The 18,333-nt window shown below is 46.8% G+C and overlaps 1 protein-coding gene and 1 pseudogene across 3 annotated transcripts; both read left to right on the plus strand.

Annotated features, from left to right (window-relative positions):
• Nucleotides 1-1,310: 1,310 nt before the first annotated feature.
• On the plus strand, nucleotides 1,311-10,953 carry LOC133976028 (SUN domain-containing protein 1-like; annotated as a pseudogene).
• A 1,803-nt stretch (nucleotides 10,954-12,756) lies between these two features.
• On the plus strand, nucleotides 12,757-15,898 carry LOC133976032 (microfibril-associated glycoprotein 4-like). Of its 3 annotated transcripts, none has more exons than XM_062414107.1 (7): nucleotides 12,757-12,775; nucleotides 13,099-13,172; nucleotides 13,519-13,677; nucleotides 14,121-14,159; nucleotides 14,231-14,327; nucleotides 14,495-14,665; nucleotides 15,522-15,898. In XM_062414107.1, the coding sequence occupies exons 3-7, from the start codon at nucleotides 13,519-13,521 to the stop codon at nucleotides 15,782-15,784; spliced, it is 729 nt and encodes a 242-aa protein (XP_062270091.1). In that variant the 5' UTR covers nucleotides 12,757-12,775; nucleotides 13,099-13,172; the 3' UTR covers nucleotides 15,785-15,898. The 3 variants fall into 3 exon arrangements, with proteins under 3 accessions (XP_062270091.1, XP_062270090.1, XP_062270089.1); XM_062414106.1 differs by lacking the exon at nucleotides 12,757-12,775 and adding an exon at nucleotides 12,856-12,915; XM_062414105.1 differs by lacking the exon at nucleotides 12,757-12,775 and adding an exon at nucleotides 12,993-13,013.
• Nucleotides 15,899-18,333: the final 2,435 nt, after the last annotated feature.

An 18,333-nucleotide genomic window follows, 5' to 3' on the forward strand; every position in this document is an offset into this window, starting at 1 on the left:
GGGGCCCCGCCCTTCGTGCATTTACATTGGTCCTCCTCGACGTCATCTGTCTGAGCTCCACGCTGATTGGCTGGGAACCGATCAGCTGAAGGAGACACGTGGTGTACAAACATTAAATTCTGTTAAAGTTAAAGTGTTGATTTGATGAAGTTCAAGTCTCCAACAAACGGGAAGAAGCTTCACAATAAAACTTCAAACTTAGAGGAATAAACTGGAAACGTAAGAATTCAGACGTTTTCTTCTGTTTATCCTTAAATGTAAAGTGTTAGAAACTGAACCATCTTTTTGTACCTGAACAATATCGACCTCCTACCTCTGAATTTATTTTATACAACTATATATATAGTTCAGTGTGTGTATGTATGTATATATATATATATATATAGTTCATTGTTCTTTATTCAAAAACACAACAGGGAAGTGATCAGAGTCTCTAATTGTCTGGCAGTGAGGGATGCTGGGTAATCTGCTGTGAACCCTTCAGACTTCTGTCCCCACCTGCAGCTGGTGGTGAGTTCCTGTCTCGCTGGTGTCCTCTGTGTCTCCGTCAGTTTCATCTGATCAGCGAGTCAGAAATTTAACACCTTTTTAAATTAGTCTGAGTCATAATGACACATCACAAAAATCGGCTTCAATTTAAAAAAGGTATTTATAAAATTCAGTTGCTATTATCGTGTCCTCCCCGCAGTAGAGTCTTGTTGAAGTCGGTGCTTGAAGAGAGGAGACGCAGACCCAGTACTTACAAGTATAATGTTTATTACACAAGAGTATTACAGGTCAGGACGAGTTTCTAGAAAACTTGGAGATAACACACAAGCCGAATAGTGAAAATCCGCCTTGACTCTGCAAGGTAAGGCGTTTTATAGGGAGTTGTTTACCACAAACCTATAATTTAATGACGTCACACAACCGGGCCTTCTGCCTAAATTTGGGAATGTGTCGTACCTTAAGATTTAAGGACCGGCTGAAAACATATCTCCTCTCATTATTCCATAGGCAGTTCAAGGATAGTTCAGACAAAGAGAAACACACTGAACACATCTGGAGATAATACTTAAAGGTTTGAACTTAAGATTCAAGGCGTCTTAAGATATTAACATGTCATTATGATCCATACTTATGCTAGAGAAACTCAGAAGCTGAATATTAACTTACCATTTATGGTTTGTAACTGTGCAATGGATATCTCTTAGCTAAAGGAATATACTACACTATAAAATCAGTGCCATGAACAAACTCCTGGTGAAGAAGGTGTGGGGGGGGGGGCGGGATCTAAGCAGCTCTCTGACCCACTGCTCAACCAGGAAGTGCTGTGTGCGGCCGTCTAATCAGGTTTAAGGTGAACTCGAACCGTGCTGCTACAAAGCTGTGTGTCTGTGTTTGTGTGTCAGTGATGTGTGTGTCTGTTTCCTGTGACGAGGACCTGTACCTGCAGAGTTGGGGCTGGACTGATCTGTGTGTGTCCTGTTCCATTCTGCTGCTTCCTGTGTGTTTATCATGATGGTGTAAATACGCTGAGTCTGATCAGTTGCTCAAACCCGAGGAGCTGAGCTTCACTGCTTCCTTCTGTTTGTCAACTGTCGTTTTATTTTCTGTCAATTTCAGATGAAAAAGAAAAAAAAAGAACAGATGACAGTGTTGACAATTAATTAATTTTCTTAAAAGACATTAGCTCGTTTTAATATAATTTCATATATCGTCCGAGTACCTGGTAGATATTGGATTTGAATAATTTAGATTAATTTCTCCTCCAGCTCCAGCTACTTGTCGTCGGACTCGGAGCCGCAGGTCGTCTCCTCCCTCCAGACCAGGACCATGTCCAGACTCAGTCTGCGGCTCGATACCGGTCTGTTGGATCACAGTCTGCCGCTCAGCAGCGCCTCCTACAGCGCAGGAGGAGGCAGCTGGTGGAGCAGCAGGTGAGTGATTGGGAGGTTGAACGTTTCTTGCTTTTACTCTGAAAATAAGTGTTCTTTTCCTGTTGTTCTCCTCCTTCTCTCCCTCTGCTTCTTGTTCTCCATCTCTCCTCTTCCTCCTCCCACTATCATACTCTTATCCTCTCCTCCTTATTGTCATTTTCATTTGGCTCCTTGTTGTTCTCATTGGTTCTCTCTGTCCGTCCTCCGTCAGGTCCCTGAAGCCTCGGCGTTCCCAGCATCACTCTGTCTCCTGCTCGGAGTCTCTCCTCGTCCCGTCTCCTCGTAAACTGTCCGGCCGCTCGCTCCACAGCAGCAGCGTCCACAGCGTGACCTCAGACACGTCCCTGCTGTCCTCGCTGCTGGACGAGTCGTCCATCCAGGACGCCACGCTGGTCGACAACCTCTGGGGTAAAAATTCTGATTCTTCCTCCGCGTGCAGATGCTGGAGAAGAGTGTTTTAAATATAATTACAATTTTTACGCTGGTGATCTTCCACCTCTGATGTTTCAGGTTTGGACCATGACGTGGATCCTAAAGGTCAGTTTCATTAAATGAAATGTCCAGTGATGTGAAACAAACATGATATAAAGTGAATATTTTCTATCTTTGTCTTGTTTCATAATTCTTTGTGACAGAAAGCACCATCGTAGAGCAGAATACTGTCCTGGCAAACCGCACTCTGATTGGCTCAGACAGCTTCTGTGTCAAACACACGGGGCAGACGCTCGGCAGGGTTTACTGCAAGGACTGTGAGCTGCATCCGGACCAGATGGAGTCCGTCACCACGCGCAGCTCCTCCTCCAAATACACCACCTCCTCCTCCATGCCGTCAAGGGAGAGAGAACTGGAGACCTCCATCGTCTACAGCCGAGAGCGGAGCCGCAGGAGGAGAACAGGTGAGGGAGGACCTGCTGGTTTCTCATGGGTTCAGAACACGTCTCTGGTAAAAGTTTCTGTTTCCTGAACTGGTTTGAATGTTTCCTGCTGCTCCCAGGTGACGATGTGTCAGGTGGGCCGGGGCCGGTCGGCTGATCAGCCGTTAACATGCGTTTGTTTCCAGCAGGTGTTTTGTCATCCATGTTGGATGCAGGTGTGAATGTGAGCAGGAGGGCGGCGGCCTGTGTCATCTCCTTGCTCACTCTGATTTGCAGTTTCCTGTCGCTGCAGAGACGCCACCACATGACAGGTAGATCACGTGACTGACTCCTCGCAGCTCCACCACAAAACATCCATCTGGATTTAACGACTGTGTTGAATAAACATCCTGAAGTTAACCTCGTGTCCTGCTGACATCAATAATCACTTTTTTTATCCTCTCCCCCGCTGCTTGTCGACACTTCCTGTCTAAATCTGTGTTTCAATCACTTCCTCCTGAATCCCATTTGGCCGTGGCCTCAGTGTGACTCTGTGGTTTGGTTCTTCCAGATGTGCTGCAGATGTGGCTGGACCTGTCAGTGGTGAGTGTGAGGAGAGCGGCAGGCGGCTGCAGCTCTGTGCTCACGCTCACCTGGCAGGTGTGTCAGCGCCTCACACACTCTGACTACAGGCATGGAGGTACCGAGTCGCTTTCATTAGGTTTCCCTCGTCACACCTTCAAAATAAAACACACGGGGTGTTTACCTGCATGTTCTGGTTTTACTGTCACCTTTTGTTCTTCATAATGCAGCTAACTTCCTGTTTCAGTCTCAAGAGAGTCTCCTCAGCAGGTGGACCTTTCATCTTACTCAGGAGGGGTACAACCAACTCTGTGTGTTAATGTTCTCAGTGTAAAGTTAAACTCCAGAGATCAACGTGTCCATCAGAAGAACCACTGGTGGTGAACCAGTTTCTCTGATTTGTTGCAAATCAAAGTAACAACAGGTGAAATGGAATCAGAAGCAGGACGAGCCTCAAACAGGACATGTTCTTAATGTGGTGACACAGACCGCTGATCTCTGCTCCTCCTCCCTGACTCCTTCTGGGTTCTGCTCCTCCTCACTACTGGCAGCATGAGGTGGAGAACAATAGAACCACAGGGAGAACCTCAGTTCTTTTCCACAGAGACGAATCAACAGAAGCTTCACGTTGGTTTTCGTCAACTCGTTCTCTCACCTGCTTGTTTCCTCCCAAACAAATGTTCTGCACCTCGGACACTTTGCCTGTTTCCCTGGCAAAATGCAAATCTGTGTGTCTGCTGTCAGAGCTGGTCCTCGGCTCAGAGGACACAAGTGGACGGACTAAGCGTCCCTCAGCTCCTGGTGAGTTCTGACTGTTTCTTCTATTGCAGCTCGGTCTGATCGCTGTGGAGTCATGGAGCTGAAGGAGACGACCAACCGCCTGAAGGAGGCGCTACATCCCAAAGGATCTCTGTGTGAGTTACTGCCATACACTCTAAAGATGCTGCTGATCTGGCTTCAGTTTGAAACTCTGTTTGAGTCTGAACAGAAACGGAGACTTTAGTAAACGATGAAACGTTCTCTTCCCGATTGGTTCTCATCAGTCACATGACTCGACTACCAGCGGTGAACACAAGGCGTCGCTAGCACTTCCTGTCAGTTACACTTCCTGTCAGTAGCACTTCCTGTCAGTTACACTTCCACCTCAAGGTCCCTGCTCTGACTTCACCTTCACTGTTCCTCCTTCAGAGGAGTTTCTGTTACTAACCAGAGGAGACATCTACTTCCTGTTTACATCACATGACCATGTATGTTAATGGTCATGTGACGTGTGTTTGAGTGTCAAAGGGGGTTGATTTAGAATAAAAACATAATTGTGGGAGGAGCCTGCTTTTAAGTGACATTTTCATCACATGACCTCTTCCTCTTGTGTGTCTGTAAACGCACTGAGCTCACTGCTGACACCTACAGGTGAGGACTGTAAGGAGACGCAGCTCCCGGAGACGGACGCCGTCGCCTCCTCCTCGAGGTCGTCACTGGCGTCCTCTGTGGGGGGGCTGATGTGGAGCGCTGCTGTTTTCACAGGTTCTGGTTACATATTTTAATTTCACATCATTTCTTCCTCTGGATTTTTTCGTCTTATTTGTCGTAACGTGCGTTTGTGAATCAAATCAAAGTCCAGAGGCTGTTTCACTTCCTGGTCCATGACCCACAACTCGAGGTCATTCAGAAACCAACAACCTCTCAAACTGCCCCAGTACAAACCATCTGCTCTGAATTCTAAACGTCGCACAGACATCTTCTTGTTCCTCTGCACCAGCAGCTCCCAGTGCTCCCAGTGGCCGAGAGATGATGTGTTTTCATATTATATCTGATATCTCAGAATACCTTCAGGTAATTTCATCAAATTTGGCCCAAACTTTCACTTTGACTCAAAGAAGAACTGAGGCCACAGTGACCTTCAAACAACCACAGGGTGGAGACTCATCTCTTCTCCAGTTTGGTGTGTGTCAGCTTCATGGGGCGCCGGACGCTCTGCAGGTTTATTGATATTCTTCTTCTCTGATCTGGGGTCAGAGCTCTGTCTATCTGTGTGTCTCTGCTTCTTGAGTAAATGTTTGGTCGTTCTTGGCTCTGCAGCAGATATGTCTTTAATTTACAGAACCAGGAAACGGCCCGGTGTCTCACCTGCTCTCTGCATCCTGTGTCTGTAGTGGATCTGAGCAGCTTCAGTCACCTGACAACCTTCCACCGCCGTGCTCAACCTGCTGCTGAAATCTTCCCTGATCGTGTGTGTGTCTGTCTGTGTGTGTGTGTGCGTGCAGGTAAAGCAGCAGGTGCCTTCCTCCGGTGGCTCAGCAGAAGATGGCGTCACATGACTGCTCCTGACCGTGCCGTCCTACTGACACGGCAAGTTTCCTTTTTCTTTTACTGTCCTGTTGCTGTGGTTGTGTGGGACATCATGTCATCAACAACAGTTGTGTAACAACTGGACACGTGTGGCATCATAAGGTCAGAAATGTGCGGAGATATAACGAAGCCTTGACAGTAAGACACTCAAGTTGAAATCAGAGTGATGTCTCTTGTGGATTTGATGAGACATTATAAACTAGATGAAATTCATGTCCACAGATGAATAAAGATAGTTGGAGGTGTCTTAATGAAGGAAATGAAAAATCTTAATATCATCTCAGTTAAGCAAAATATTTTAAATTAAACAAACTTGTTGAATTGATTAACTCCACACTTTTCTCCTTCGAACCATTAATCAGTAAGTAACTTCATTATAAAATCCAAACACGTCTCCTAACTTCTTCAGTTCAAACTGCAGCAGCTGTTCGTTCATCAACCAGACGTTGTCTCCTGCAGGTTCTCGCCCCGATCTGTCCTGATCCTTGTTCCTCTGCTGCTCTTCCTCATCGGTCAGTTTCACATCCTCATCATAAATGTCCTGATTGCAGTTTTCAGAGCGTGAGCTTCTCTTTGGCTCCCTCTACAGGCCCATGTTGGTTTGGCCTTGCCGGCCTACCGTCCGTCCTCGCAGCTCTAGACATCACAGATTGGACGAAGGCGGTCTCCGACGTCCCCGCTCTGTCCTCCATGTACAGCTTCATGTCCTCACAGAGCCCATCAGCAGAGAACTCTGCAGAGGGGTCAGGGGAGGAGCCGCTCTATCCTCGACCTCCACCAGCCGAGGAGGTAGTGACGCCACGTTCATCTGGTAGAGGGAGAACGTTTCAGGTCTAACTATTTACCTCAGAATCTTCCAGATCTATGTCTTTCAATCAGTCTTCGTTGTTTGACAGGAGGAGTCGGAGCGGCTGGTCGGCCTGGAGCAGAGTGTGACGGGGCTGTGGGGGCAGGTGGAGGCTGCAGGGCAGCAGGCAGAGCAGAGGCACAGGGAGGTTCTCCAGCTGTACGCCGACCTCCAGCAGCGGCTCTCTGCTCAGAGCGGCGAGGACCACCTGCAGCTCCTGATCGACCAGGAGCTGACCGAGCTGAGGAGGCGACTGGAGGAGGAGCGACAGCCGAGGGAGCAGGTCAGAGAGGACGGACAGGATGTGGTCATTTAGTTTTCTTTTCATTCATAGTTATTTATAATAAAGTTCATTGGTCCCAACTGAGGGCTCAGTGATTCAGAGCAGGTGGCTGAGCATGATGGGATAGCGTTTCACTTCCTGTGTGTGCAGATGCAGCCGCTGAGTCTATCGTCTCGTCTGGATCAGCTGGAGCTGCTGGCGGCTCAAACACAGGTGAGAGCGTCTGACCTCAGATTCCACTGCTCAGCATGAGAACCGCTCCTCGGACGCAGTGACCGGACGATGATGTGTTTCAGGAGGATCAGCGAGAAGCTGCGTCAGCTCCACAGTCAACACTTCCTCCTGCCATCAGGTAAACAGCTAGGACACGTGAAGCTGAGGACGTGGATGGAAACACTGAGTGAAGAGGTTTCTCTTTTCTATCTTCCTTCAGTGCGGGTGAGGAGCGTCAGTCCCATGACGCCCTGCTGGCGGAGGTAGCGAGGCTGGAGGTGTCTCTGGAGGACGTGAGGCGGGATGTGGACGGTCTGTCTGGGTTCAAGGACCGTTGCCAACAACTCGATGGAGTCCGGCAGACGGTGAGAAGAGAACAGGTATTCAGCCGGGAGGTTCGACTCTTTAACCTTTTTGAATCTCTTCCTCCGGTCAGATCTCCGAACAGGTTTCCACTCAGGTGCGCGAGGAGGTTCGGGCTCTGGTTTATGGGAATCAGGTGACAGTGGCGGGGGGAGGAGACGCCGACACTCTCCCAGAGTCGCTCCTCCAGTGGCTGTCCCAGCATTATGTCAGTAGGGCTGACCTGCAGGTGGCGCTGTCGTCTCTGGAGCGCAGCCTCCTGCAGAACATCAAACTGCAGCTGGTGCAGCATCGCATGGAGGAGGTCAGAGAGACCGTCCTGCAAACCACCGGGGACACGGTCACACCGGAGGTGAGGGGTTCCAGTTTCAAACGTAGTTTAAATAAAAACCGTTCCTTTATTCAGGATCGAGATCCTCTGAAAGGAAAAGTTTGTTCAATCGTCTTCCCCTCCGTCATTCAGAGGCTCGGGTTCAGATTCTTTAGCTAGCAGCTGCTTAGCGTAGAGCCTGGAAGCAGCTAGCCTCGGTCTCAACATCTCTCCGACATTACAGAACTGCTTTGTGGTTCTGGTGCGTGAGGTCAAAGCTGTCAACAGCCAATCAGATCCCATAGATGCTAACACATGTTGTGATGTCAGAATGAGGAAGTAGAGTCGGCTGCAGAACCCAGATTTTATGTCTTGTTTTCTTATTTAAACATTGACAGCTAGCATAGCAAGTTAGCATATGAGCCAGGAAACTCATCACGAAGCCATTACACGTGTCACTAGCGCCAACACAACGCATATGTGAGTCCTTCATACGGCTGGAAGAACCTCAGCTCATGTTGACTGTTATTAAAGTGGTCGTGTTCGGATCAGTGATTCTGATCCACGCGGTTCTGATGACTCTTCACTCGACGCAGACGAACCTGCTGCAGACTCGACTCGTTCGTTTTCTTAAAGCATCAGAACTGAGGAATGAGAATAATTCATATTTGCGTTGTAACGGTGATTTTCATGTTGACGCTGGACAAACACGTCTCTGTTAATCCTATGCTCACTTTGCTCAGAGGTATTTTCCCAGCTCTAGAAAGTTAAACAAGCTTTGTGTGTTCTCCTCCAGGACGTCCACGTGATCGTGAAGAACGCCCTGCGGCTGTTTGCTCAGGACCAGACCGGCCTCGCCGACTACGCCCTGGAGTCTGGAGGTCAGCAGAAACACTCGGTGCTCCTGTCGGACCCGTAACGTTGTATTTTTCTTTATTGTTAGAAAATCTCAGGTTAGTAAATAAGAATAAATTAAAACGACAAGTCAACTCCACTGCACAGAAATTAAGGTAAAATAGGAAGGCTGCCATCATGTGTTGATTGTGTGTTTGTGCAGTAGTGGTCATGGAGCGGCGCGGGGGTATAAAGGTCCGGCCACGCATGCGCATCAATCCTGACGTCTCAGACTGTTTTTACACATCGAGTTATCATAAAACCAGTTGGTTCTGTGATGTGGTCCACATTCACTTGAGGTTACTAACACGTCTGCCGTCCTGCAGGGGGCAGTGTTCTGAGCACTCGCTGCTCGGAGACCTTCCAGACGAAGGCGGCGCTGCTCAGTCTGTTCGGACTTCCTCTCTGGTATTTCTCTGGTATTTCTCGTCTCCTCGAGCCGTCATCCAGGTAACACACCTGTCAATCACACACCTGTCATCACACACCTGTCAATCACACATCGCACTGCTGTCCTCAAGTCAGTTTTCTACTTTAGCATCTCCCACCAACCCTGTTCATCTTTCCCCATCTGTTCATCAGCCCTGCTACACAAGAGCAAAAACTAAATTACACAAGCGTCATCAACTTTCTTCTTCTTCTTCTTCTTGTCTTCCTGTAGCCGGACGTCCATCCGGGGAACTGCTGGGCGTTCAGAGGCTCCACCGGTTTCCTGGTGATCCGTCTCTCCATGAGCATCCTCCCCACCGCCTTCTCCCTGGAGCACATCCCCAGAGCCCTGGCGCCCAGTGGGGCGCTGCACAGCGCCCCCCGAGACTTCAGCGTCTACGTAAGAGTCCACGCCATCGCCAGCGCCTGTGGGACATCCTGTGTCTGACTGAACGGCTTTGTTTCAGGGACTAGATGACGAGCGTCAGGACGGAGGGAAGCTGCTGGGAGCGTACACGTATGACGAGGAGGGAGAAGCTCTGCAGACCTACGCCACCGCTGTGAGTTGTGGCTGCAGCGGCCGCCTGTTTACCCAACATGCATTTCAACTCAGAAAGAAAAGTCTAACACTAGTTGTCAGGGGTTGATCCTCGTTCTCAACATCAGTGAAGTTCTGACAATAATTTAATGATGTGTAAAAAGCAGCTACATGTTCATTTATCCAGATCACAGGATATTTATTCTTATGTAGGAGTTGAACACGTGTGATGAAGACATGACACCGAAACAACCATCTTCATACTGATCTTCATCTTTGACCAACATCAATCTGATGAGTGAAATCACACATGTCCGTGTTCTGCTTTGACTCCCGGAAATATTGTCTCCTAGTTATTCTCCATATCATAAATAAAACTATTATGAAACTGTCACTAGCATTGGTTCATATTGTATAAAAACAGCTGAGTCTACATCAGCTAAGGTGACGTTAGCTAATGTGGCTAATGCAACGAACCATTAACGGTAGCATTGGTTCATATTGTATAAATACAAGTAGAGATCGAGTTTCGTCTTCTCAGCGTCCACCAGGTTATGATGTGGTCTATTAGTGTTCTCAGGTTCTCAGGTCCATGTTGATTCTGATGAACATGTTGCAGTGATGTTGGCAGTGAGGGAGAGTCGACTGTCGAGGGTCACACCCAGGTTCCTAGCAGCCTGGGGGGGGTAATATGAAGGGGTGTTTTCCTTCCAATGATGATGATGATTCAAGTATTTAAATGAACAACTCTCTATTTTGTTATATAACTCTTTAAATTGAACTTGTTTAATCTTTTACTTTTTGCGACTGTTGAAAATAAGATTGTGATGCGGGTGAGTCAACAGCTGATGAAGTCAAACTTGATCTGTGACTTCACTGCGCTCGTATCTTAATGGTTCTGTTTGAACAGGAGGAGAACGATCAGATGTTCCAGGTCATCGAGGTGAAGGTTCTGTCCAACTGGGGCCACCAGGAGTACACGTGCATGTACCGGTTCAGAGTGCACGGCTCGCCCAGGGACGTCTGAGGACCACGCTCACACGGAGTCAAACTGAGGCTTGAATTGAAGCTGTGCTGCTCGCTGATTGGCTGCTGAGCATCCACGCACCTCAGTTTAAAATGTATTTTGTTGATCGAAGTCTCGACAGTGACGGTAAGCCCCGCCCCCTTCAGACGTGGTCCTGTGGAGTAACGTCTCTGACGACTGACTTTGACTTTTCTGTCCATAGTTATTTTGATATCTGTGTTTTGTTGGTTTTTATCTTTGTCACACAGACAGTTTTATAGGATCAGCTCATATTTTGTCTCAACACATCCATGAACATGTTTTAATTGTTCCTCCTGTTGAAGCTTTAATAAAGAATGATTTTAACATGTGGCCTCTGAGCAGATTAATGCACTCGGATCTTTCAGAGTTTGAGGAAAATGCATTTCTTTTTCCTCAGAAAAGTTACACAAAGAAATAATTTAGTAGTAGAAAAAAAACGTTTGTTTAACACAGAACAACCGAAGTCTCATCATCGGTTAAACAGGAGGAAAACGATTCCTGTTTTTAGAGAACTTGAATAAACATGTTTTTTTTTTTTTACTAGGAAATAAATGATTGGATAATCTGATCCAGAGCAACACATTAAAACATGACTGTTCACATCTGCAGACCTACAACAGGCATGTTCAAATCTGAACCGCATAGAGCAGATCAATATCAAAGAATATTATACTCTGCTGTCAATATTTTTGTCTTCAGCTGAATAGTTTAAATTTTTCAGTTTATTTGATCCATTTTCAAGAAGACATTTATTTATTTAACACCTGCTAGTGTGATTTGTATCAGTATAATCTTTGTTCAATACAAATATCATCAAATGTACATAATTACATGAGTCTTTTCTCATATTGTGGGTTAAACATGGTTTCACTGCAGTGCCAGGTTTCTGAACTGGATCATTTGGACGGAGACGTTTCTTATTTCTGTTTCTGTTCATGTGATCAGATCATTTCTGTGTTGATGAGTTTGATCGACTCCTGATGGAAGTTTTTCTCCTGAGGGTTGAGACCAGAGGACGTGTCCCCTCGTTAACGTCTATGAGACAAACTGTGATTTATGAATATGGACTATACAAGGGTAACATTTGATTGATTACTGAAAACAGGATCAAAGACCACTTTTTAAATTCATTTGATTTGTTTCTAAAAATCCTCAAAATCATATTGAGTATATTGGTCGGTCTGGGGTGTGAGGTTTGACCAGGTCCTGGATGAGGACTGGACCCGATCTGTTCACAGCATGGTACCAAGTACTAGTGTTCTGAAACGGATGCAGGCAGCCACTGGTAACCAGTGAAGGGAGCGGAGGAGTGTGAGTGAACTCAGGTTAAAGACCAGTGGAGCTGCTGGTTTCTGGATGAGCTGCAGAGGTCGGTTGGCAGCAGCAGGTAGATCTGCCAGGAGGGAGGTGCAGTAGTCTAGGTGGGACCAGAGCCTGGACCAGAACCTGAACCAGAACCTGAACCAGAACCTGGACCAGAACCTGGACCAGAACCTGGACCAGAACCTGGACCAGAGCCTGGACCAGAACCTGAACTAGAACCTGCCTTCTCACTCAGAAAGGGATGTATTCTCCTGATGTGGTGCAGCATGTATCTACAGGTCTACTGGTTCATTGTGTTCTGAGGCCGACACTAGATACACTTGTTCATTGTGTTCAACGTGTTGTTGCAGTCTTGTTAGCAGTGTGGGAGAGTCGAGGTCAAGTTATTAAATAAACAATTTAACTAGTGAGCGCGATAGAATAAACTAATATATGGTTCAGAAACTGTTATAAGTTTTACTTCCTCTAGAGATCGAGTTTCTTCTTCTCAGCGTCCACCAGGTTATGATGTGGCTTATTAGTGTTCTCAGGCTAACAGGTCCATGTTGATTCTGATGAACATGTTGTTGCAGTGATGTTGGCAGTGAGGGAGAGTCGACTGTCGAGGGTCACACCCAGGTTCCTAGCAGTCTGGGGGCTGGGGGGGGGGGGCTTAATATGAATATGATGAGTGAACTCGTGAGCGACATTAGAATGAACTAATATGTGGTTTGTTTACATATCAGACGTCACAGATTTGTGAGCAGATAAAAGACGTGAAGAAGAAACATCAGTTTATCTGTTTCCTCTGAAGGTGAAGACGTCTCTTCAGTTTGACTCACAGGTGAGTTCACACAGGTGAGGAGAGACAGGTGAGGGGAGACAGGTGAGGAGAGAGAGGTGAGTTCACACAGGTGAGGAGAGACAGGTGAGATGAGACAGGTGAGGAGAGACAGGTGAGGGGAGACAGGTGAGGAGAGAGAGGTGAATTCAAACAGGTGAGGACAGACAGGTGAGGAGAGACAGGTGAGGACAGACAGGTGAGGGGAGACAGGTGAGATGAGACAGGTGAGGAGAGAGAGGTGAATTCACACAGGTGAGGGGAGACAGGTGAGATGAGACAGGTGACTTCACTCATTGGTCGACTGTGTTTTTGATGATTTTCAGATTGGTCCAGTTTCAGCAGAAACCAGTTGGTGAGGGACGTTTCCTGGAAGCTGGAGAATCAAAGAGACCAGAAGGTGAAACCACCTCTCTCTCTCTCGCTCACTCGCTTGCCCCCTGAGGGACCGCAGGTTCACCTGCAGACACTTTGTTAAGAGTTTGATTTCCTAGAGTCCCCCAGGTTGTACCGTGGTCTGTTAGTGTTCAGACACACTAGTCTATTGCTATTTGCATGTTTTATAAGCGTGTGTCATACGTGTGGTCATACTCCACTCAGGGAACATGTAATCTTCTGTTGTGTTGTTGTCCAGAGGTTTGTGGGTTGTGGCTTTGGGGACAAACTATGTGGATCTTTATCTTGATAAGCTCCACCTCTGTTGACTGTGGCCACACCCCCATGACTCAACATCTGTTCTGTTCCAGATGTTTCAAGTCGTCCTCCTCCTCCTCTTGGCTCCGGCGTTGATCAGCTGCCGTGCCGTTGAGTATCCGGCTGACTGCAGCCAGATCAGTGAGGTCGGAGATCAGCACCAGAGCGGCACCTACTCCATCTACCCTGCAGGAGAGAAGCTCAGAGTCGAAGTACGTTCACGTGTTTTTATTATCGGACAGAAACATGTTCACCTGTCATTCTAGAATCATTAAAGCAACACGTCACTGATACTGATCAACAGCACCCCCTGCAGCCACATGAGGGGACTGATTCCTGCTGAGTCTTTGAGATTAACTCTGGTTTAATAACTTCAGTGTTTTGAGCTGATCTCAGTTCAGCTTCACTCTTCAGCTGCAGCTGGTTGTGTCTGTGACTCTCAGTCAGTTGTTCTCTGGTTCACACTCACACATCACACTCACTTCATCCAGCTGCTGCTTCAGGAGGAAACGTTTGAATGAAGTAGATTCGATTCTTGATCACTGGTACCAGAGGAATCTCTGGGCTTCTATTGGTCAGAGTCAGTGAACGTGTTGAAAGTGAAAAACACGTGAGTGAAACATATGAGTTGATCACATGTGCTGATGTGTTGCAGGTGTACTGTCAGATGAGTCCAGACCAACCAGCCTGGACAGTGAGTATTTGTAATGACTTTCAATAAGCGTCTAATCAGATGGACTCATGTTCCTCTGGTGACCTGCTCAGGTGATTCAGACCAGGATGGATGGAACCGTCAACTTCTACCGGCCCTGGACTCAGTACAAGGTCGGCTTTGGTTCGGTGTGGGGAGAACACTGGCTCGGTGAGAAGTGGAACCACAGGAACAGCTGACTGTAAATACACAACCCCCTTCAACTGTGTGTGTGTGTGTGTGTGTGTGTGTGTGTGTGTGTGTGTGTGTGTGTGTGTGTGTGTGTGTGTGTGTGTGTGTGTGTGTGTGTGTGTGTGTGTGTGTGTGTGTGGTCACAGGTCTGGACAACATCCACTATCTGACCTCAGGACCCACGAAGTTTGAGTTACAGGTGGACATGGAGGACTTTGAGGGAAAGAAGGCGTCTGCACATTACAAGATCTTCTCTGTGGACTCTGAGTGTAACGGATACACTTTGACTGTGTCTGGATTCACAGATAAAGGGGCAGGTTAGTGTGTGTCTGTGTGTGTGTCTGTGTGTGAGACACATTTATCATTATTCTTCTTTCCTTCTGAAAAATTAAAATGTTTTTCAGTATTTGAAATCTTTTCCATGGAAACTTCTCCTCCTGAGAGACGGCATCGAACCGACAGACAGAGACAGACAGAGACAGATAGAAACAGATAGACAGAGACAGACAGAGACAGACAGAGACAGATAGAGACAGATAGACAGAGACAGACAGAGACAAATAGAAACAGGTAGAGACAGACAGACATAGAGAGAGACAGACAGAGACAGATAGAGACAGACAGAGAGAGACAGACAGAGACAGACAGAGACAGATAGACAGAGACAGACAGAGACAGACAGAGACAGATAGAGACAGATAGACAGAGACAGACAGAGACAAATAGAAACAGGTAGAGACAGACAGACATAGAGAGAGACAGACAGAGACAGATAGAGACAGACAGAGAGAGACAGACAGAGACAGATAGAGACAGACAGAGAGAGACAGACAGAGACAGACAGGCAGAGACAGATAGAGACAGATAGAGACAGACATGGAGAGACAAATAGAGACAAATAGAAACAGATAGAAACAGATAGAGACAAATAGAAACAGGCAGAGACAGACAGAGACAGACAGGCAGAGACGGATAGAGACAGATAGAGACAGACATGGAGAGACAAATAGAGACAAATAGAAACAGATAGAGACAAATAGAAACAGATAGAGACAGATAGAGACAAATAGAAACAGATAGAGACAGATAGAGACATGTTTCCTTCAGACAAATCCCTCGTTGATTACAGATATTGTCAGTCTATGTCATTGTGTCTTCTCTGTGTCTCTGTAGGAGACTCCATGAAGGAACACAATGGCATGAAGTTCTCGACCTTTGACAAAGACCAGGACACGTGGCCTGATAACTGTGCCTCAACCTTCATGGGAGGTTTCTGGTACAACAAATGTCACCATGCAAACCCTAATGGGGTTTATCGCTGGGGGCAGGAGAAGACTCCCTTTGCTGTTGGAGTTTCATGGTTCACTTGGAAAAACACCTATGACTACTCTGTGAAGTCCATCGTCATGAAGGTCCGTCCTGTGCAGCCTAAGTAACTTTCATAGAGCAGCAGCAGACCTCATGTTGATCTGTCTCAACATCTGTCCCCTTCATCAGTCAAAGTCAAATGAAATCACAAGTTTGAACCCTGATGTCAATCTTCACCTTCTGCATATCCTCAATAAACGAGATGCAAAAATGATGTCTTTCATTTTTCTCATGTGTCCCATTTGTCTCATGTGTCCCATGTGGTCTCACGTGTCTCATGTGTCCCATGTGGTCTCATGTGTCTCATGTGTCTCATATGTCCCATGTGTCTCATATGTCCCATTTGTCTCATGTGTCCCATGTGGTCTCACGTGTCTCATGTGTCCCATGTGGTCTCATGTGTCTCATGTGGTCTCATGTGTCTCATGTGGTCTCATGTGGTCTCATGTGTCCCATGTGGTCTCATGTGTTCCATGTGGTCCCATGTGGTCCCATGTGGTCTCATGTGTCTCATCTGTCCCATGTGTCTCATGTGTCTCATGTGTTCCATGTGTCCCATGTGTCTCATATGTCCCATGTGTCTCATGTGTCCCATGTGTCCCATGTGGTCCCATGTTACTCATATGTCTTCATGTGTCTCATGTGTCCTATGTGGTCCCATGTGGTCTCATGTGTCTCATCTGTCCCATGTGTCTCATGTTTCCCATGTGTCTCATGTGTCTCATGTGTCCCATGTGGTCCCATGTTACTCATGTGTCTCATATGTCCCATGTGTCCCATGTCTCTTCATGTGTCTCATGTGTCCCATGTGTCTCATGTGTCTCATGTGTCTTAATGTTTCCATGTGTCTCATGTGTCTCATGTGTCCCATGTGTCTCATGTGTCTCATGTGTCTCATGTGGTCTCATGTGTCCCATGTGGTCTCATGTGTTCCATGTGTTCCATGTGTCCCATTTGTCTCATATGTCCCATGTGTCCCATGTGGTCCCATGTTACTCATATGTCTTCATGTGTCTCATGTGTCCCATGTGGTCTCATGTGTCTCATCTGTCCCATGTGTCTCATGTGTCTCATCTGTCCCATGTGTCTCATGTGTCTCATGTGTTCCATGTGTCCCATGTGTCTCATATGTCCCATGTGTCTCATGTGTCCCATGTGTCCCATGTGGTCCCATGTTACTCATATGTCTTCATGTGTCTCATGTGTCCCATGTGGTCCCATGTGGTCTCATGTGTCTCATCTGTCCCATGTGTCTCATGTGGTCTCATGTGGTCTCATGTGTCTCATCTGTCCCATGTGTCTCATGTTTCCCATGTGTCTCATGTGTCTCATGTGTCCCATGTGGTCCCATGTTACTCATGTGTCTCATATGTCCCATGTGTCCCATGTCTCTTATGTCCCATGTGTCCCATGTCTCTTCATGTGTCTCATGTGTCCCATGTGTCTCATGTGTCTCATGTGTCTTAATGTTTCCATGTGTCTCATGTGTCTCATGTGTGTCATATGTCCCATGTGTCTCATGTGTCTCATGTGTCTCATGTGTCTTGATGTGTCTCATATGTCCCATGTGTCCCATGTCTCTTCATGTGTGTCATATGTCCCATGTGTCTCATGTGTCTCATGTGTCTCATCTGTCCCATGTGTCTTCATGTGTCTCATGTGTCCCATGTGTCTCATGTGTCTCATGTGTCTTAATGTTTCCATGTGTCTCATGTGTCTCATGTGTCTCATGTGTGTCATATGTCTCATGTGTCTCATGTGTCTCATATGTCCCATGTGTCTCATGTGTCTCATGTGTCTCATGTGTCCCATGTGTCTCATGTGTCTCATATGTCTCATGTGTCTCATATGTCCCATGTGTCTCATGTGTCTTGATGTGTCTCATATGTCCCATGTGTCTCATATGTCCCATGTGTCTCATGTGTCTCATGTGTCTCATGTGTCTCATATGTCCCATGTGTCTCATGTGTCTTAATGTGTCTCATGTGTCTCATATGTCCCATATGTCCCATGTGTCTCATATGTCCCATGTGTCTCATGTGTCTCATGTGTCTCATATGTCCCATGTGTCTCATGTGTCTCATGTGTCTCATATGTCTCATGTGTCTCATATGTCCCATGTGTCTCATGTGTCTTGATGTGTCTCATATGTCCCATGTGTCTCATGTGTCTCATGTGTCTTGATGTGTCTCATATGTCCCATGTGTCTCATGTGTCTCATGTGTATTGATGTGTCTCATATGTCGCATGTGTCTCATGTGTCTCATGTGTCTCATATGTCTCATGTGTCTCATATGTCCCATGTGTCTCATGTGTCTTAATGTGTCTCATGTGTCTCATATGTCCCATGTGTCTCATGTGTCTCATATGTCCCATGTGTCTCATGTGTCTCATGTGTCTCATATGTCTCTTGTGTCTCATATGTCCCATGTGTCTCATGTGTCTTGATGTGTCTCATATGTCCCATGTGTCTCATGTGTCTCATGTGTCTTGATGTGTCTCATATGTCCCATGTGTCTCATGTGTCTCATCTGTCCCATGTGTCCCATGTCTCTTCATGTGTCCCATGTGTCTCATGTGTCTCATGTGTCTCATGTGTCTCATGTGTCCCATGTGT

This window comes from Platichthys flesus, chromosome 20 (assembly GCF_949316205.1).
Source record: "Platichthys flesus chromosome 20, fPlaFle2.1, whole genome shotgun sequence".
NCBI lineage: Eukaryota > Metazoa > Chordata > Actinopteri > Pleuronectiformes > Pleuronectidae > Platichthys > Platichthys flesus.

What these genes read in the sequence shown, in the direction of transcription:
- LOC133976032 (XM_062414107.1), top strand. Translation starts at nt 13,519, where the DNA reads ATGTTTCAAGTCGTCCTCCTCCTCCTCTTGGCTCCGGCGTTGATCAGC. An exon ending in GAGAGAAGCTCAGAGTCGAA is followed by an intron (nt 13,678 to 14,120) that starts GTACGTTCACGT and finishes GATGTGTTGCAG; the next exon opens with GTGTACTGTCAGATGAGTCC. An exon ending in GTGGGGAGAACACTGGCTCG is followed by an intron (nt 14,328 to 14,494) that starts GTGAGAAGTGGA and finishes GTGTGGTCACAG; the next exon opens with GTCTGGACAACATCCACTAT.